General features: G+C 51.7%; 1 protein-coding gene and 1 non-coding gene across 2 annotated transcripts; one reads left to right on the top strand and one right to left on the bottom strand.

Moving 5' to 3' along the window:
- Positions 1-6,223: 6,223 nt before the first annotated feature.
- On the top strand, positions 6,224-16,097 carry rrp7a (ribosomal RNA processing 7 homolog A). Its single transcript, XM_033013222.1, has 7 exons — positions 6,224-6,330; positions 6,457-6,596; positions 9,512-9,637; positions 11,676-11,793; positions 12,800-12,897; positions 14,474-14,672; positions 15,814-16,097. Exons 1-7 carry the CDS (start codon positions 6,279-6,281, stop codon positions 15,897-15,899), a joined length of 819 nt encoding a protein of 272 aa, XP_032869113.1. The 5' UTR covers positions 6,224-6,278; the 3' UTR covers positions 15,900-16,097.
- A 3,616-nt stretch (positions 16,098-19,713) lies between these two features.
- Positions 19,714-19,864, bottom strand: LOC116967133. The gene has a single exon (XR_004410151.1). It is a non-coding gene; the product is annotated as a U12 minor spliceosomal RNA (small nuclear RNA).
- Between the last annotated feature and the right edge of the window lie 1,210 nt (positions 19,865-21,074).

The following is a 21,074-nucleotide window of genomic DNA, read 5'->3' on the forward strand; positions in this document are numbered from 1 at the left end:
TTCTCCAATTACCTGGTAACTTGATCTGAGCCAAATCTACTCAACATGAAGCCCTTCCTAAACCGTGACCTGTGGCTGCAGAATATGGATAATAGTATCATAACTCTCCCGCTTCCTCTCTCTGTAAGCGTGCTAGCGGTGCAGGCAGCATCTGTGGAGGGCATGGACAGATTATGTTTTGGGGGGGGGGGGGGGGGGGGGGTTGTTGCCTGTCTATTCCCTCCCCAGATGCTGCCTGACCCGCTGTGTTCCTCCAACCCTTTGTGATTTGCTGAGGATTGCACCATCTGCAGTTCCTCATGCCCTTATTTGCTGTCGATCAGTTTGGGACATCTTGCAAGGATGTGAAAGGCACTATATAAATTCAAACCTGGCTTTACATTATCCACCTGTAGCTGTTCCTCGTGGATGAGTCTCAGTGCTCCAACGCAACCATCATGCCTGGCCCATCATGACAAACACTCGGTTACACCCTACGGGTGTCGGGGGTTATGGGGAGCAGTCAGGAGAATGGGGTTAGGAGGGGGGAGAGAGATCAGCCTAAACTTTCTGAGGTGCAACTTTCATCATTGTTCAAGGAGAAGCTATACTTCACCCTCATTAGACCTCATTTGGACTACACAGTTGCAGCATGGGACCCATACACAAATAAAAACATTTCTTCCATCGAACGTGTCCAAAGACAGGCAGCTCGATTTGTTACTAACACCTATGAGAGAGAAGCGAGTGTCACCAAACTTCTGAATTCTCTGGGGTGGAACCCTCTCCAAGACAGACGTGAAGCTCACCATTTGACCTGTTTTTATAAAATGTTAAATGGTCAGCTCGACATAGACTACAAGACCCACACCAAACCCAAACCAATTAGGAGCAGACGAGGGCATTCGATCCAATTTGTGATCCCAGCTACAAAGACAGATGTGTTGTACAGCAATTCGTTCTTCCCCCGCACAATTAAAGCATGGAATAATCTCCACCCAACTATAGTTACCCAACCAGATGCAACTAGATTTAAAGTAGCTCTTTCTTCCCAATAACCCTTTCTGGTTTAAGCCCTCCCTTCACCACCTCCAGTTTAAATTCCATTTGGAATATTTTGGAGCACCATGAAACCAAGATTGAATGGTGGAGTAGACTTGATGGGCTGAATGGCCTAATTCTGCTCCTATCACGTCTGACATACTGACATTCCTTTCCCAACAGCCCGACCAAATATTCCATTTCATAACCTATCCAGGTCCTGTTTGGGAGTAGACAAAAATGCTGGGGAAACTCAGCGAGTGTTTTTATTTCAGATTGCCAGCATCTGCGGCTTGCCGATGACTAATGACCATGGTTCAGCATCTATGGAGCGAAGGAAATAGGCGACGTTTCGGGTCGAAACCCTTCTTCAGACTGGCAACGTTTTGGGTCGAAACCCATGTTTGGGAGTGGCTGTGTCCACTCATCTTCCACAAACAGCAGTTCACATCGCAGATCAATGCATGCTAAAGTTGATGTGCAGCACTTGAAGTTGGAATGTACAGCACAAGAACATAATGTTTGGCCCATAATGTCAAGTTAAAATGATCTCCTCCACCTGAGCGTGATCCATATCCCTCCATTCCCCACATAGCCACTTGCCTATCTAAATATATCTTGAACCCCCACTGTCGTATCTGTTTACACCACCACACCTGGCAGAGTGTTCCAGACCCATTCTGCTCTACAAGAAGAAAACTGTCCTGCACATTCTCCTGTATACTTTACCCGTCTCACCTTAAAGCTACGCCGAAGATAGACACATAAAGCCGGAGTAACTCAGCAGGTCAGACAGCATCTCCGGTGGAAAGGAATGGGTGACGTTTCGGGTTGGAAACGTCACCCATTGCTTTACTCCAGAGATGCTGTCCGACCTGCTGAGTTACTTCAGCTTTTTGTGTCTATCTTCGCTTTAAGCCAGCATCTGCAGTTCCTTCCTACATATTAAAGCTATGCCCTCTGGTCTTTGACAATTCCACCCTGGAATAAAGGTTCTGACTGTCCGTCTCTCTATGCCCCTCATAATTTTACATACTCCAATCGGGTCAACCTTAACCTCAGTTCCAGATAAAACAATCGGAATTGTCCAGACTCTCTTCATAAATAATGGACTCTAATCCAGGTGGTTTTGGTGAACCTCATGCACCCTCCCGCATCGGGGGTGGGTGTCAGCTCCCCCACTTCGGGCGATCAATCCTCGCGTCAGGGCTGGTCGAACCTTCTGCGGCGTTGGAGCTCCCAACTAGCCTCTCCCGAGACTGTGAGCCCTAAATGGTAAGTCCGCAGGCCGCGGTGGGAGCGATCCCAGGCAAGGGATCCACTCCGATGGTAAGTCCGCGCCCCTAACTAACGCTAAAAATAACACAAAGAATGAAAAAAACGAACAGACTTCCGGCAGGGCTGCCATCGCCCTCCTCCGGCGCCCCCTTGTATGGTTTTGGTCTCTTACCCAAGAAAGGATGCAACAGCATAGGGGTAAAGCCACTGCAGATTCACCAGGTTCACTCCTGGAATGGGAGAGGGTGTTCTTTCAAGAGAGGTGAGACAACTTGGGTCTGCATTCCTTGGTGTTTAGAAGATTGAGGCAAGATTTACTGAATCATGAAATCCTAAGGAGTGCATCAGTAGATGGATGGAACAAAGGCCCCAGATAAGATTGTAGACACAAAATCCTGGAGTAACTCAGCGGGTGAGGCAGCATCTCTGGAGCGAAGGAATGAGTGACGTTTCGGGTCGAGACCCTTCTTCAGACTGATATCAGGAGAGGGAGCGTGCCGGACAAAGATAGAATGGAGGCGGAGACTGTGAGAATTGGGAAGGGGAAGGGGATGGAGAGAAGGGAAAGCAAGGGCTATCTGAAGTGGGAGAAGTCAATGTTCATACCACTACCCAAGCGAAATATGAGGTGCTGTTCCTCCAATTTGCGCTGGGCCTCATTCTGACAATGGAGGAGGCCCAGGACAGAAAGGTCAGATTGGGAATGGGAGGGGGAGTTGAAGTGCTGAGCCACCGGGAGATCAGGTAGGTTAAGACGGACTGAGCGGAGGGACTCTGACCATCCCCCTGACCTCCCCCTTTCTGATACGGAACCCAGACCAGAGATAAGGATAACAGGTGTGAGACAGGTTTTAAGAGTTGCAGATTGTGAAGCCAGGGGGAGCAAAGTACTGGGGGGGAGTGCAGAAATAGATGGGAGTCCAGATGGGGCCCGAGGGAGGGGAATGGGGGGAGGAGAGGAGTGTGGGGCAGGAAAGGGGGTGGGAGAATTAGTTAGAGGTTACCGAAATTTGAAGAATTCAATGTTCAGAGAGTGAAACAGTGTAGAAACAGGCCCTTCGGCCCAGCTTGCCCACACCGGCCAGCATGTCCCAGCTACACTAGTCCCACCTGCCTGCCACTGGGCTGCAAGCTACCCAAGCAGAATATGAGGTGCAGTTCCTCCAGTTTGCATGTGGCCCCACTCTGACAACGGAGGCGGCTCAGGACAGAAAGGTCAGTGCATGAATGGGATATTTCCACCAGTGGGAGAATCTTGGACAAAGAGACTTTAGTTGAAAGTAAAATAACTCGTCATTTAAAACGAAGGTATGTGAGGATTTCTTCTCACAGAGGATGGCCCATCTCGGGGAGTCCCTGCCCGGGGAGACAAACTCATTAGATGTATTTAAAGTGGAGATAGGCAATTAGTGAAACAATTGGGGAATTGAGGTCCATGGGGATCTAGCACTGAGGATAGATCAGCCACTGTCTCAGAGGAAACTCAGCGGGTGAGGCGTAGGTGTGAGGTGCTCTCGGGGCTGCTGTACTTGCCGCAAGTGTGGCCTGTCCCTCCCTCCTACGCCACAGGGATCACCCGGGCCGTCTTCCAGTTCATCTGGGGGTCGAGGATGGACCGGGTGCGACGGGCCACAATGTACAAGTCGGCAGACAACGGGGGTAAAAGCGTGCCCAACGTCGCCCTCACCCTGATGGGCACCTTCGTGTGTGGCTGCATCAGGCGGAGCGTAGAGCCAAGGCACGTGGGCACCAAGTGTCACTACCTGCTGAGGTTCTACCTGTCCCCGGTGTTGCAGAGGATGGGCCTGGCGCAGATGCCACGCAATGTGCCAGTCAGCTGGACATTGCCGCCCCATCTGTCGTCTGTGGAAAGGTTCTTCCGGACCAACACCTTTGACCACAAGTCCATCGGGCAGTGGTCAGCATGGATTGTCCTGCAGGCACTGCAGGGAAAGGACTCCATGGATCTGGTGGCGTGGTTCCCAGAGCAGACTGCCCAGTTTGTCTGGCAAAATGCCTCATCACCAGAACTCACCAACAAGCACCAAGACCTGGCTTGGCTGGCGGTGAGGGGAGCCCTCCCAGTCAGATCCTTACTGCACTGTCGGAACCTCACTGCCAGTGCACGCTGCCCTCGGGACGGCTGCTATGGAGAGGAGACGGTTGCCCACCTCTTTGCAGAGTGTGGATTCGCAAAAAGAGTCTGGAGAAGTATTCAAGGGTCCCTGTCACGGTTTATTCCGAACAGCTCCGTCACAGAGGACTCTGTGATTTACGGACTGTTTCCAGAGACGCATTCGGAGACTGACATCGAGTGCTGCTGGAAGGTCATCAACTCGGTGAAAGATGCTCTTTGGTCTGCCCGAGCGTTGTTCACCACCCAGCGGAGCGAGGTGTCCATCGGGGAATGTTGCCGACTGGCCCGCTGCAGACTGCAGGAGTACGTGCTGAGGGACGCACTGAAGCTTGGTGCAGCCAACGCCAAGGCTCGGTGGGGGAGGACAACAGTCTAGATTCCTTCCGCTGCTGGACATGGGGCAGGGTGTGGTGGAGACGCCCCCTCAAAATAAGGGAAGGGATTCCACGCCAGTGGGCCACATGAGTGGCAAGGGTGGGGGGTAAAAATTGTGATTTGGGGAAACTGTATTGTATGTATGTATAGTCTCCGAGAATGGCGGATGGAGTTTTGTAAGGATCATGTATTATATATATTTATTTCTCGAATAAAGTCTATTTTGAAATTTAAAAAAAGAACTATGCGGAGGTGTCGGGCGAAGCGATCGCCAAGCCTACGCGTGGTCTCACCGATGATGAGCAGCTGACATCTAGAGCAGCGGATGCAATAGATGAGGTTGGAGGAGATGCAGGTGAACCTCTGCCTCACCTGGAAAGACTGCTTGGATGGAGTCAAGAGGGGAGGTAAAATGACAAGTGTGGCATTTCCTTCGGTTGCAAGGGAAAGTACAGGGGAGGGGATGGTTCGGGTGGGAAGGGACGAATTGACCAGGGAGTTAAGGGGCTGTCCCACTGCGGCGACCTAATCCGCGAGTTCAGAAGAGTTTGCCCTCGACTCACACTCGCAGCATGGTCGACATGAGGAGGTCTTTGTAACTCTCCTTCATGCTCGAGAGTACTCTCCGCGTACTCGAGGCCTCAGCTAGGTCGCGCCGTATTTTTACATGCCGAAAAATGCCCGTGAGTAAAAAAAGTCGCCATGGAAAAAAATCGATATTTTTTTTACTCGCAGGTTTAGTCGAGGTAGGTTGTAGTAGCATGTTAGTCGTAGGTAATCGAGGGTAGTCGAAGGTAGTCGTAGATAGTCTTCATCATAGTCGAAGGGAGGTCGAAGGAGATCGAACAAGGTCGTCTTCACTCTCCACTACTCGGTGTCCAATTTTCCCGAAGCTAGTCGGAGCTAGTCTTCAACATAGTCAAGTCAAGTCACATTTATTTATATAGCACATTTAAAAAACAACTCTCGTTGGCCAAAGTGCTTTACATTTGTTATAAGAATAGTATAGGTTCAAAGGTTCAAAGGTTGATTTATTGTCACATACACATAAATGTTGTGAAATTCCTTTTGCCAATGCAGCACATAAAAAAGAATACAAACATAACAATAATAAATAGCTTTAACATAAAAACATCCCCCCACAATGGTTCCCATTATGGGGGAAGGCATATAGACAAACAAACTACATACATATATACATACAACCCTCGTTCAGTGGACGAAGAAGGAGGTCTTCAACATGACACTTTGTCAAACTCTTAAACTCTTCTAAACTCGCCAATTAGGTCGCCGCAGTGGGACAGCCCACTTTACGGAGGGTTCAAGGGAAAGTAATAGTCATCTGGCCCCGCCCCCCGCCATATGTAAATCAGTCCCCGTTGACCACGCCCCTCGCATGTCACGTGCCCGGCCCCTGCCTGGTGTGGGCGCGCAGGCGCGGTGTGCGCGTGGCCGCCTGGTGGGGAAGATGGCGCCGCGCGGGGAGGATGGAGCGCGAGCGGACACGGCGGGATTCACAGGTAACGGCCGGCGGGGAGACAAGACAAGACAATACGGGCCAGGCTGCCGGGGGGAGGGAGGGAGAGGCGGGTGGGGCAGGGAGCAGGGAGCGTGACTGACCGACTGTCTCCCCCCCCCCCCCCCAGTGATTCCCGCGCTGCTCTCGGGGAGCGGCGGCGCCGCGCGGCAGCTGCTGGTGAAACCGCACCGGGCCCGAGAAGCGGCCGCCCGCCGGCCACAGGAGCGAACCCTGTTCGTGCTCAACCTGCCGCCCTACTGCACACAGGTACCGGGGGGGGGGGGGAGATAGAGGGAGAGGGGGGAGAAGGGGGAGAGTGAGGGTGAAGGGGAGGATGAAGGGGGAGAGTGAGGGTGAAGGGGAGAGTGAGGGTGAAGGGGAGAGAGTGAGGGTGAAGGGGGAGAGTGAGGGTGAAGGGGGAGGGAGAGAGGATGAAGGGGAGAGTGAGGGTGAAGGGGAGAGTGAGAGGATGAAGGGGAGAGACAGAGGGGGGAGTGAGATGGGGAGAGAGAGGTTAAGGGGTGAGGGTGAAAGGGGAGAGAGAGGGTGAAGGGGAGAGAGAGGGTGAAGGAGAGAGAGGTTAAGGGGTGTGGGAAAGGGTGAGGGGGAGAGAAAGGGTAAAGGGAGGGAGAAGGTAAAGGGGTGGGGGAGGTTAAGGAGTGAGGGTGAAGGGGGAGGTTTAGGGGAGAAGGGGGAGGTGAAGGGTGAGGGGGAGAGAGGGAAAGGGTGAGGAGGAGAGAAAGGCTAAAGGGAGGGAGAAGGTAAAGGGGTGGGAGAGGGTAAGGGGGGAGAGGGGAGGGAGGTCCAGTGGGAGAGAAGGGGAAGAGTGGGGACGTGTCAGGATGGGGAAGGGGGTGAGGAAAGCGAGGGAGGGGGGGGGAGACTGTGGTGAGGAAAAGTGGGAGGGGGATTGGGGGAGGTGACTGGGATGATGGAGAGAAGGGGATGGGATGGGAGGGTTATGATGATAGGGGAGGGTTTAGGGACTGAGGGGGGAATCCCCCGGTGAACATTCGGAACCGGAAAGGCCACTCCGCTCCTTAAGTTTACTCAGTCATTTAATAAGATTGATCCAACTATATCTCCATTACCGTCTTACCCAGAAACCTTTCAGTCCCTCACTTAACAAGAATCTGCCAACATTTTCAGAGAAAATATTCTGTTTCGAGCATTCTTTGGGGATGGCAATTATAAAAATTTACAACTCTGACAGAAATGTTCTCTTCATCTCTGTCTTAAACAGGTGACCCTTTGGTTCTGGATTCTCCCACAAAGTCTGCCGAGATGCCTTAGGATCTAATGTTACCTTCAAATCCAGGGCCATGAGGACAAATAAAATCGCCCCTCCCACCCAAGTTTAGTTTAGAGATACAGCGCGGAAACAGCCCATTCGGCCCACCGAGTCTGCGTCGACCAGCGCTCCCGCACATTAACACTATCCTGCGCATTAGGGACAATTTACACATGCACCAAGCCAATTAACCTACAAACCTGTACGTTTTTGGAGTGTGGGAGGAAACAGAAGATCTCGGAGAAACCCCACGGGGAGAACGTATAAACTCTGTACCGACAGCACCCGTAGTCGGGATCGAACCTGGGTCTCCGGCACTTCAAACGCTGTAAGGTGGCAACTCTACCGCTGCGCCACTGTGCTGCAACCTTTACCCAAAAGCTAATCCATGCTCTTATTAATCTTGCAAACCATCTCTAAACAATGATGCACACAGGTGTATATCAGTGATATGTGTAGGGAGAAAATGAGTGAGCCTTGGAGTTCTCGAGCTACACAGCATGGAAACAGATCCTTAAGGCCAACCTGCCTATGCTGGCCAAGTTCTGGTCCAGTCCCATTTGCCTACATTTGGCCCATGTCCCTCAATCCTTCCTATCCATATATTTGTCAAAATGTCTTTTAAAAGTCGTAATTATCTCAGATACAGAGCAAAAAAAAAATGCCATTGAGGTCTGTTCTAAATCTTTTCCCTCTCCCCATGAGCCAATGCCCTCCAGTTTTAGAAATCTCTACTCTAGGTGAAAGACAGCAAGCATCCACCTTAACTATGCCCCTCAATTTAATGTCACACCTCAGCTTCCCATGCTCTAAAGACAAATGTTCCAGCCTATTCAGAGCCCTCTGGCCCAACTTGCCTTGCTGACTAAGCAGCCCCATCTACATTAGTCCCACCCACCAGTGTTTGACTCGTATCCATCCAAACCTTTCCTGTACATGTACCTGTCCAAATGCCTTTTAAATGTTGTTATAGTTTCTGCCTTAACTGCTTCCTCTGGCAGTTCTATATCCCCATCAATCTCTGTGAAAAAAATTGCCTCTGGCTTTTCTATTAAATTATTCCCCTCACCTTAAACCTATCTCCTCTGGTTCTTGATTCCTCTACACTGGGTTAAAGACTGTGCATCTATCCTATCTATTCCCCTTATGATCCTTGTACACCTTCATAAGATCGCCCCTCATCCTCCTGCACTGCAAGGAGTAAAGTCCTAGCCTGCCCACCCTCCTCCCTGTTGCTCAGGCCCTCAGGTCCTGGCAATATCCTAGTAAGTCTTTGTGCTTTCCAACTTAATGATATCCTTCCTATAGTAGGGTGAGCAAAACTGAACACAATCCTCCAAATATGGCCTCACGACATCCCGACTTTATACTCAATACCCTGCCTGAAGATGGCAAATGTGCTGAAAGCCTGCATGACCACCCTGTCTACCTGACCTCTTCCTATAACTGTGTAGGAAGGAACCGCAGATGCTGGTTTAAACCGTAGATACACACGAAAAGCTGGAGTAACTCAGCGGGACAAGCAGCATCTCTTGAGAGAAGGAATGGGTGACATTTTGGGTCTAGGCTGAAGAAGGGTCTCGACCCGAAACGTCGCCCATTACTTCTCTCCGGAGATGTTGCCTGTTCCACGGAGTTACTCCAGCTTTTTGTCTCTTCCTATAACTCAAGCACACAAGTCCATGTAATATACTGGTGAATCTATTCCAACTTAAAAACATGCGTCCTACAGCAGAATGAGCAGAGCTGCACATGGTAGTGTGGTGTGTACTCCATTCAGAAGGGTGTTGGATGGGCAAAACTGTGAAAAACTGTCTTTGTACATATTTTAAATGTTGGTTTTGTTATACTGAAATGGTATAAAGAGGTGTTGCTTTCTGTGTCGTGCTAGGAGAGTGTGCACAGGCTTTTTTCACAGTGTGGCACTGTCATCTCCGTGGAACTGCAGGATAAGCCAGGCCCAGGACCCAAATCCGAGGCAAAGAAATCAAAGTTCTTCTCCAGGAAACCTGCGGAGGTAATCAGTGCACGGTGTGACTGGCATTAGAAGTCAGCGGTCCTTCGGACATGTTTTGAGAAGTGGAGTAAAAGACTGCGTGAGTTGCGAAGAAAATGGCTGCAGATCAAAGATCTGTGAATGAGTTTCATGACTTGCTCTGACTGACTTTGGTCCCTATAAAAGTCGTGAGTGAGTGTGGTTGGGTAACTGGTCTGGTTTCAGGTATTAGCGAATATCCCAGCCATTTTATTCTGTGTATCAGCTAGTATCCCATGTTGTGCCTTCATCTCATCTACCTGTGCTGCTGCATTCAAGAACAACGAAGAAGAGGAACCAAGTCCCAGGATCACAACGTAAAAAGATAATGTTGTCTATTCTTGATTACTTTCTTCCCGTGTATTAATGAATCCCGTCAGACAGTCGTACGGCGTGGAAACAGACCCTTCAACCCAACTTGCCCGCGCCGACCAACATGCCCCATTTACACAAGCCCCACCTGTCTCGCGCATATCCTAAACCTGTCCTATCCATGTACAAACATTGTGATATTACCTGCCTCAACTACGTCCTCTCGCTCAGCATGTTTTACTGTATTCACCTACCATTGAGGTTTGACTTACCTGGATTATTACTGCTGTCCTCCTTAAATAAGGGTTCCATAGTTGTGCTCCGCCAGGTATCTGACACCTCAGTAAACACAATTGAGAAGTAGTTATTTAAGATCTCATCTACATCCTCTGGTTCCACATGCACCTTGCCATTTTGGCCCCCACTAGGATCTAGTTCCCCTTAATATCCATAAGCATGGTTGTTCTCCTTCTGGACTCTACATTTTGCCAGGCAAACTGTTAATTGATGCAGATACACTTTGTTGGGGTTAATTGCGAGAAGCTACGTCATGCTCAGGACCCTGATCTGTGGATACAAAATGCTGGAGTGACTCAACGGGTCAGACAGCATCACTGGAAGACATGCATAGGCGACCTTTCGTGATGTGGCTGAAGAAAGTTCCCGACATGAAACGTTACCTATCCATGTCCTCCAGAGATGCTGCCTGACCTACTGAGCTATTCCAGCACTTTGTGTGTTTTAAAAAAAAAATCAACCAGCCTCTGCAGTTCCTTGTCATCCCGATCTCTGGGATGTTGTCGGGGTTAAACACTGCTGCTGATTGGAACACTCCAGGATGCAGCCGTACGTGCTGAGGGATGCGCTGAAGCTCGGTGCAGCCAACACAAAGGCCGTGGGTATAATTGTGTGCAGAAGTCATAGAGTGATACAGTGTGGAAACAGGCACTTTGGCCCAACTTGCCCACACCGGCCAACATGTCACAAGGTGATAAGAAATAGGAGTAGAATTAGGCCATTCGGCCCATCAAGTTTACTCCGCCATTGAATAATGGCTGATCTCTCTCTCCCTCCTAACCACATTCTCCTGCCTTCTCCCCATATCCCCTGACACGTATACTAATCAAGAATTTATCTATCCCTGCCTTAAAAATCCTTATAGGATAGTGTTAACATGCGGGGATCGCTGGTCGGACCCGTTGGGCCGAAGTGCCTGTGTTTGAGCAGTGTTTAACCCTGAGAGTATCCCACAGATCAGGAGGTCTTTGGCCCTGTGGAGTGACCTCCCAAACCATTCACTGGTGGAACATTTGGGGATGAAATATTAGTGACGTTTAGCTTAGTTTATTGTTACGTGTACCGAGGTACAGAGAAAAGCTTTTCATTCCGTGCTCTCCAGTCAGCGGAAAGACTATATGTGATCACTATTGAGCCATCAACAGTGTGCGATATAGGATAAAGGGGATGATGTTTAGTGCAAAGTAAAATCTGATTAGAGATAGTCCGAGGGTCTCCAATGAGGTAGGTATTGCGCTCTCTAATTGATCAAATATGTAATAATATTCGTGGCACCGTTGGTTAAGGCAATGTGACCGACAGGACTGCATGGATTCAGACTGGGTCTTTGCATCTGTGGCCCACTGCTGGAGCCGCCCTGTTCCCCGTGGCACTGCTTGCTGTTGTGTGACTAACCTCTGCATCCCCACAGGGTTACCGCGTGGGCTACGTCGTCTTCAAGAGCCCGGCCGACATGAAATCTGCCCTGAAACCCCAAACCCCCTGGATCCTGTCTCCCAGCGAGCACCCGGTCACCACTGGCCTTCAGAGTGAGTGCCTCGTCCAGTTGCTAACGGTCATTTAGTTTAGTTTAGAGATACAGCGCGGAAGCAGGCCCTTCGGCCCACCGGGTCCGTGCCGACCAGCGATCCCCGCACACTAACACAATCCTACACCCACCAGCGACAATTTTTTCAATTTACCAAGCCAATTTACATACATAACCGTAGGTCTTTGGAGTGTGGGAGGAACCCAAAGATCTCGGAGAAAACCCACGCAGGTCACGCGGAGAACGTACAAGCTCCGTACAGACAGCACCCGTAGTCTCTAGAATTTAGAAGGATGAGAGGGAATCTTATTGAAACATACGATTATTAAGTGTTTGGACATTCTAGAGGCAGGAAACATATTCCTGATGTTGGGGGAGTCGGGAACCGGCCACAGTTTAAGAATAAGGGGTAAACCATTTAGAACGGAGATGAGGAAACACGTTTTCACACAGAGTTGTGAGTCTGTGGAATTCACTGCCTCAGAGGGCGGTGGAGGCTGGTTCTATGGATACTTTCAAGAGAGAGCTAGACAGGGCTCTTAAAGATAGCGGAGTCAGGGTATATGGGGAGAAGGCAGGAACGGGGTACTGATTGGGGTGATCAGCCGTGATCACATTGAATGGCGGTGTTGGCTTGAAGGGCCGAATGGCCTACTCCTGCACCTATTGTCTATTGTAGTTGGGATTGAGCCCGGGCCTCCGGCGCTGCAAGTGCTGTAAGGCAGCAACTCTACCGCTGCGCCACCGTGCCGCCCAGTGATAGTGGGCGTGGGGTGGGGATCAGAGATGTGCAACGCGGGTGGGCTTGGGATGTGAGCTTGGGTTTGCCAATGGGGCATGAAGGGGGGGGCACTGATGGAGGACACATGTGCTGTGGTGGCTGCCTGTTTGGGAGGATCAGAGAGTAGACGCAGTGGCGAGGCTACTGGCGATGACGGGAGGGAGGTCAGTGGGAACCCAGGCTGGTCGCTGCTGCTCCCTACTCCAACCCTTCCTCCTTTTCCCAGAGTGGATCCAGGACTATCGCTGCAACATCACAGACACCGAGGCTCTGCAGAAAGAAGTGGACGACTTCATGAAGAAACACGACCAGCGTGTGGCAGCGGTGAGGGCAGTCTGTGTGGGTCCCTGTCTCAGTGGTGGCTGGCAGAGGCTGGGTCTAGGGTGGGGGTCAGTTTTGGCCCTATGTCTATGGCGGAGAGGTGGGGGCAGGGTTTTTGGGGCGGGGCTGGGGGGGTCGGTGGGGAACCGTGTGTCAGAGGCTGGTGTGGGGTCAGTTTCGGCCCCTATGTCTGTGACGGTGAGGTGGGGGCAGGGTTTTTGGGGGGGGTGTCGGTGGGGGACCCTATGTGTTAGTGCCAGCTGACAGGCTGGGTTTGGGGGGGGGGGTCAGTTTTGGCCCCTCTGTCCGTGTTGGGGACAGGGTTTGGGAGGGGAGGGGGTGAGTATGGGCCCCTGTCTTTTAGTGGTGGCAGCAGGGTCTGGGAGGTGTGGGCCCCTGTCCCGGAGGTGGGGGCAGGGTTTGGGGGGTGGGGAGAGATCAGTGTGGGCCCCTGTCTTGGTGGCAGGGAGGTGGGGGCACGGTTTGGGGGGGGGGGGGGGTCGATTGGCTGATCTCATCCGTGTGGTGGGTGGGTGGGTTCAAGGTGCAGTGTGCCTGAGATCTGGTCTGAGTGGCGATGAGGTTTATTGGGGGCAGGGAGGTCACCCAGGATGGCAGGAAGGGGCAGGTCCAGTGCTGCTGTGCCGCCCCACATGGTCAGGCCTCTCTCTGCCCCACATCCATCTTCCACTGCGGTCCTGAGAGAGACCCTGGTGCGGGCGCTCCACTCAGTTCCCTGCTGAGGGTGGGAGGGAATTGAAGGCGGCTCCGGTCTGAACGGATGAGCTCAGAGCAAGAGTTGTGCACGTCACCCACTCCCATCACACAGACCAGACTCCCCACAGCCAACTCCTTCTACACTTCACGCTGCCTTAGACAAACACCCACCGTCATCAAAGACCTTCCCACCCAGTCATTCCACCTCCTCCCTGCTCCCATCCAGCAGATGATACAGAAGCTTAAAAGTGTGCACCACCAGACACAGGAACAGCTTCATCCCCTCTGTTATCAGGCTTCTGAACTGTCCTTCCATAAGCTAGGGTACTGTCTGATTCACCTCTACCCCATTGTGGACTTGGGACTTTGTCTCTGGAACTGGTGCGCTACAATGCTGAGAACTATGTTCTTTGTTTGGTATCTTCCCCGTTGCTCTACCCGTTACACTTTGGCTTGATTGTATTTAGGCTTTAGTGATACAGAACGGAAACAGGCCCTTCAGCCCACCGAATCCACACCGACCAGCGATCGCCTCATACACTAGCACTATCCTACACACTAGGGACAATTTGCAATGTTACCAAACCTGAAAACCTGTAGGTCTTTGGAGTGTGGGAGGAAACCTGGGGCACCCGGGGAAAACCCACGCAGGTCACAGGGAGAAGGAATGAACACCATCCAGACAGCACCCGTAGTCAGGATTGTACCCAGAACTCTACCGCTGCACCACAGTGCCGCTTGTCTAATATCCAGTGTTATGTGAGCAGTCGGGATAGCGCGCGATGCCACTGCTTTCTCTGTACCTGTGTACTGGGGGGGGGGGGGGGGTCAGTGCGGGTCTGACTGCTCCGTCTGCCCACAGATGGAGGCTCGGGCCGGAGCGGAGGACGGGGTCCCGGACGAGGAGGGCTGGGTGAAGGTGACGAGGAAGGGGCGGCGCCCGGGGGTCCCGCGCACCGAGGCACGCAATCTGCAGGCCGTGCAGCGCGAGAAACGCAAGCGGCAACAGCGGGAGCTGCTCAACTTCTACAGCTGGCAGCAGCAGGACGCCAAGCGAGAACGTGAGTCTTCCTGGGGTGGGGTGTGCGAGGGGGGCAGAGGAGAGAGGGGGGAAGAGTGAATGGTCTGGGGGGAGAAGAGTATCGGGAGGGTGTAGGGGTATGGGGGGGGTGTGATGGTCTGGAGTGGGAATGGCAGGGAGCAGTCATCCCATGGAAGGAAGGGGGTGAGGCGGAGATCCCAGGGGGAGGGGCGGTGGACTAGGGGGAGGGCGGTGGACTTGGGGGAGGGGCGGTGGACTAGGGGGAGGGGCGGTGGACTTGGGGGAGGGGCGGTGGATTAGGGGGAGGGGGAAGGTGCACTCACTCATTTCCAAGGCCAGCATTGGCCTGCAGAGGCCTCTACAGTGGGAGGGGGTGCGTTGCTGCAGCCTTCCCCAGGACTGAGCCCTGGCTACAGATCACTGGAGGGCAGCTCCATCCACCCTCCTTCCCTCACCCCACGTGCTAGGTGTGGCCACAGTTGATGCTGCCACAGGCGACTGCTTGAGTTCCACCATAACCAGGTCCTGCAGCCCGGCGTCTCCACCCCTTCTCCCCCCTACCGTGGTGCCACAGGATGCAGGCGTCTCTTGTTCCCTCACATCCCCTGAGATACCACAGTACTCGGGGTCTTGGTTTCTGGGTCCCACCTCCCACCACTACTCCAAGAAACTGCAACCCCCTGGCTCCCCTTCTCACCTCCCCATGTCCTTGCGTCTTTGCTCCCACCACGTCCCTGAGATGCCACAAACCCCTGGGTCTCCCGCCCTCACTATCTCACCTCCCCGTGTCCTGCCGTTCAGCCCACTTCCCCGAGGTACAACTGACCCTGCTGACGTCCCTCGTTCCCACCCCTCCTCTGAGATACCACTATGCCCTGATGTCCATGGGATCCCCCTCCTCCTCACCTCCCCATGCCCTGGCATCTCTGCTCCCTCCACACCTCACCACTTCCCTGAGTTACCACAACGCTCTGGGGTCTGACTTCCCACCACTACTGTGAGAAACCACAAGCACCTGTTCAGTTCTCCCCCCCTCACTTCCACATGTCAAAGCCTCCCACTCCTCACCACTTGCCCGAGATTCCACTGACTCTGGGTCTCCCCATGTGCCGGCGTCTCTGGCCCTTCCCCCAACTCAGGCTTGTCTGTTCTGTTTCCAGATATCGCTCAGCTTCGGAAGAAGTTTGAAGAGGACAAACAGAAGATTGCTCTGATGAGGGCGGAGCGGAAATTCAAGCCTTACTGAGGCCCAGCGGGGAGGGGTGGGGGCAGTGGGTGTCGGGGTGGGTTTGGGGAGGGGTGAGGCTGGGGTGGCAACTGCTCAGTGGTTGCAGATTCAGTTTATTTTCACACTATTTATTGGATTTAGAATATTTCATTTTCATTCTTGGAAATGTGTTCCATACTCTCGAGAAATTTGTAAATAAACAGATAACCTCTTGAATACTGTGTCATTTGCTGACCAGAAGCAAGGAAAACAGAGAGATGGAGACGGGCTGCAGATGCTGGAATCTGGAGCAAAAGACAAGCTGCTGGAGGAGCTCGACATCTGTGGAGGCAAAGGGATGGTCAAAGTTTCAAGTGGAGGTAGACACAAAATGCTGGAGTAACTCAGCGGGACAGGCAGCATCTCTGGACAAGGAATAGGTGACGTTTTGGGTCAAAACACTTCTTCAGGCTTCTGTCTGTCCCGCTGAGTTACTCCAGCATTTTGTGTCTATCTTCGATGTAAAGCGGCATCTGCAGTTCCTTCCTACACATTGCAGGTGGAGACCTTGCACCAGGACTTAGTGTAGAGGAGAGATGGCCGGGGTGGGTCGGTAGGGAGGGGTGAGGCACGAGTCCAACCAGGTGCAATGGGCAGAGGAGAATTTGGAGACGGGTTTGTTGGATGGTAGGTGGAAACTGAACGATATGGGAAAAGATGGTTAAGAAAGAACTGCAGATGCTGGAAAAATCAAAGGTAGACAAAAATGCTGGAGAAACTCAGCGGGTGAGGCAGCATCTATGGAGTGAAGGAAATAGGTAACGTTTTGGGTCGAGACCCTTCTTCAGACTGATGGGGTGGGGGGGGGGGGAAGAAGAAAGGAAGAGGCTACCTGAAATTGGAGAAGTCAATGACATGGGAAAAGAAGTGTAGAAAGGAACTGCAGATGCTGGTGTATGCCAATGATAGGCACGAAGTGCTGGAGTAACTCAGCGGCTCGGGCAGCATCTCCAAAGAAAAAGGGTGGGTGAGGTTTTGAGTCGGGACCCTTCTTCAGATGAAAAAAAGAACATCAAATGGAGCCAGGTGGAGGGAGGGGAGGTAGAGATGGAGGCTGGAGGTGATGTGGAACCAGATATGGGAGGGGTGATGATCAGATGGAATCTGGTGGTGGAGGGGGAGGGAGGGGAACCCCAGATAGATGGGCGTCTGGATGATGGGTGAATGGAACCAGCTGGGGTAGGGGGACAAATCCAGTTAATGGGGACGGGGGAATGGAGCAGGTGAACGAAGGGAGGGACTGGGGGAAGGGAGTTAGCTAGAATCGGAAAATTCAATGTTCATACCATTGTGTTGTCTACATCCTCATCATCACTTGGTTCCACCTGTCATGTATTCCTCGCCACCTCCCTCACTCCCACCTCTCCTCTCCCTCCTGGCTCAGTTGCCCTTGCACAGTCTCCTTATACAATCTCTACCCAAAACATCACCCATCCCTCTGCTTGTGCAGATGCGGGCTGACCTTCTGAGTTCCTCCAGCATTGTTTTTCTTTGAGAGATGAAGGCAACACAGAGCCACTTTCTGCCCCCTGTGAGGGTCTCGGGTTCTGCTGAAGTGTTTCACGGCTCTGGGACTGGGGGAAGACGTGACCATGCAGCTTCACTCACTGATCTAGTCCAGTAGCAGATCAGGAAACTTGGGTGTAAATCTCAGGAGCCTGGGGTTAGTTGTCACGGGGGTGGCGTAAAGGGAGGGGGGTTGGGTAACGGTGTGGGTGGGGTAAAGGGAGAGGAGGGTGTCCTTCCTGGCCTCAAGCCCATCACGATGCCCCCAGTGTTCTGTGGCCTTCCAGTGCTGCTGTGAATCCACCCACATCCACCATACTGCTGAGAAAGCGCTCAGGAGATGAAGGAAATTCAGCATGTCCCCAATAATTCTTACGATTTCTACCGATGCACCAGAGAAAGCTTCCTATTTGGGTGTAACAACTACTCGATAATAGTAACTGCTCTACCCATGACCACAGGAAAGAGTGATGGACTCAGCCCGATCCATCACGCAAACCAGCCTCTTCCTCTCCTTCCCTACGGACTTCACACTGCCTCCAGAGAGCAGCAAATGTAACAATAGCCACTTACACCCTGGTCATCCCCTGTTCTCTCCACACCTGAAGATGCGAAAGCTGGAGAGTACGCCCCATCTGATTCAGGAACAGCTTCTTCTCTGCTCTCATCAGACTCTTGAACAGACCTCCTGCTGGAAGTGAATTCCCAATTCTTCGAATCTACCTCATGGATACAAGGAGCTGCAGGTGCTGGGTTACAAAATAAAGACACACAGTGCTAGAGTCAGCAGCTCAGGCAGCATCTCTGGATAACGTGGATAGGTGATATTTTTGGTCGCGAGCCTTCAAACTCACATCGCATTTTTTAAAGAAGGACCTGCAGATGCTGGACAATCAAAGGTAGATAAAAATGCTGGAGAAACTCAGCGGGTTCGCATTTATTTAATCTGCACTTTCTACAGACTGCTGTTTATTTTCTCTTTTGTACAACCTTGTGTACTCATGTATGGAATGATCTTCCTGGGAAGTATGCCAATCTTTCCACCAGCTGGGCACATGCGTCAACATATCTCCTCACCCTGCTGTGAGGAGATATGTCTGCTGTGCTTGCAGTTTCACATTAGTCCAACAGAGGTCCTCAGTCGTCAATGACCCAATGATAAAGGGAAATAAATGGTGGCAGCTGCAGATTGGGACTTTCATTTGTGAAAATTGGATTCTGCTCCGATATATAATTGAAACTTGACAGGATATGAGAATTTGCAACCCTTTCCAGATGTGAACTGCCGGTAGAAGTAAATGTAATAATCTCAAACGTGTTGTTGATGTATTTCAAGATGTTTAGACTTTAGTCGGCGAGTCCCCATACACTAGCACAATCTTACACACTGAGGATAATTTGCAGAACCAATTAACCTGCGGGGGGGGGGGGGGGGGGGGGTGTTGATAGGCGGATGGGAGGACAGAGGCAAGAGAAGAACACGCACAAAGTGTGAGACAAAAGGATTAGAGAGTTCTGAATTGTGAAGTTGGAGGAGTGATGACCCTGATATGTCAGTCTGTTTGTTCAAGATAAATATGTAGCCCCCCCCCCCCCCCGGTCATGACTGACCATGGGTGATGCATCCTACTTGTTGGCTGCTTGCGCCAAACCTCGGCTGGAGCAGCAGGTGATGTGTGGTCGGATGCAAGCCTGGGCGATGTCATATGGAGGGAAGAAAAACAGATAACATTCCAAGTCAACCCTCCATCTGAACAGGAAAGGACACATTCAGCGGCGGCGGCCGGGGGGGGGGGGTTGATAAGCTAAACCAGGGGTGCCATTGGGAATAAGCTGCAAAGAATGAATGAATGAAACCCTTTCTGTGGCACACCTGTAGAAGTTGGTGAGAGGTTTTGGGGACATGCCAAACTTCCTAAGTCTTCCAAGGAAATAGAGGCATCGGTGTGCTTTCATGGCCTTTGCTTCGATATGGCTAGTCCAGGACAAGTTGCTGGTGATATTTACTCGGATCATGAAGCTTTCAACCAAAGATACTAGATGAGCTCCTCTCGTATCTTTGCTTTCAACCGTCTCTATTTCGGCGCCGCCGTTAGGGACATGGATAGGAAAGGTTTAGAGAGATTTTGGCCAAACGCGGGCAGGTCGGACTAGCGTAGTATTACACACGAAGACAGAAAACAAAGAACTCATATACTGCCTGACGCGCTGATTTCCTCAGGCGCCTCTTGCTGAGGACAAAGGTATTTGTGAATCACCTTCTTTTATATTTGCGGCAGTGGAATACCGGGCAGATCGCTGCACTGCGGCATCCCACAAAGTAGGCAGGTCACCACTAGGGCGACCTTTACCCGCTCAAAAATTCCTCTCGCACTATGCGGCGAGGACCCGGGCGTCACCCCGGACCGTTATTTTCCTTACTCATTAGTTTAAGGCATAAGGACTAAACCTCGCAGCGGCAAAGAGGACTCTGGCAGACCCGCTCTGGATCAGGGTGAGACCATCATCAGCTCACTCAGAATGTCACAATCTATGCCGGGCAGCATTGATTTTCCACTCAGGGTTCGATAACTTTCACCCAAAACACCTCATATGATAAAATTGAACATAAAAATTCCTTATGTAAAATAATAATTCCCGGGGTATTATGGGAGCGACTGTGCAGCCGAGCGGCGATACCGGAGGGGGTTGTGGGATTTGTAGTTTAATGCTGGGCCTCCCAATAGATCAAGGCTTTGCATTTAGTGAATCTCCAATAAATGAGGCCATTCGGCCCACCGAGATCCTAGTTCCGATTCGCTGAGTTACATCCTAACACCATCCACATGTCTTATCGCCATATATCTTCACTTTCAGCAACATAATAAAATGTATTATTATCATTATTTGCATTACTTGCTGTTTGAATTTTGTGCATGTTTAGTTTAGACATGCGCTGACAGAGCTGCTGGTCACAGTTTCCGACACCTGGGTTTGTGTCTGTCTTCAGGTGTTTTCTGTGTGGAGTTTACATGTTGTCTCTGTGATCGCGTGGGTTTCCTCCAAGGTGCTCACGTTTCCTCCCGCATCCCAAAGACGTGCGGGTTTGTAGGTAGACAAAAATGCTGGAGAAACTAAGCGGGCGAGGTAGCATCTATGGAGCGAAGGAAATAGGCGATGTTTCGGGTCGAGCCCCTTCATCAGACTGATGTGGGGGTGGGGGGGGGGGGCAGGAAGAAGTAAGGAAGAGGTGGAGACAGTGGACTGTGGGAGAGCTGGAAAGGGGAGAGGAAAGAAGGAGAAAGCAGAGACTACCTAAAATTGGAGAAGTCAATGTTCATACCGCTGGGGTGTAAACTACCCAAGCGAAATATGAGGTGCTGCTCCTCCAATTTATGGTGGGCCTCACTCTGGCCATGGAGGAGGCCCAGGACAGAAAGGTCGGATTCGGAATGGGAGGGGAAGTTGAAGTGCTGAGCCACCGGGAGATCAGATTGGTTATTGCGAACTGAGCGGAGGTGTTGGGCGAAGCGATCGCCAAGCTTGCGCTTGGTCTCACCGATGTAGAGCAGCTGACACCTAGAGCAGCGGATGCAATAGATGAGGCTGGAGGAGGTGCAGGTGAACCTCTCACCTCTGTTTGTAGGTTAGTTTGTCTCAGTAAATTGC

This window comes from Amblyraja radiata, chromosome 38 (assembly GCF_010909765.2).
Source record: "Amblyraja radiata isolate CabotCenter1 chromosome 38, sAmbRad1.1.pri, whole genome shotgun sequence".
In the NCBI taxonomy this organism is placed as follows: domain Eukaryota; kingdom Metazoa; phylum Chordata; class Chondrichthyes; order Rajiformes; family Rajidae; genus Amblyraja; species Amblyraja radiata.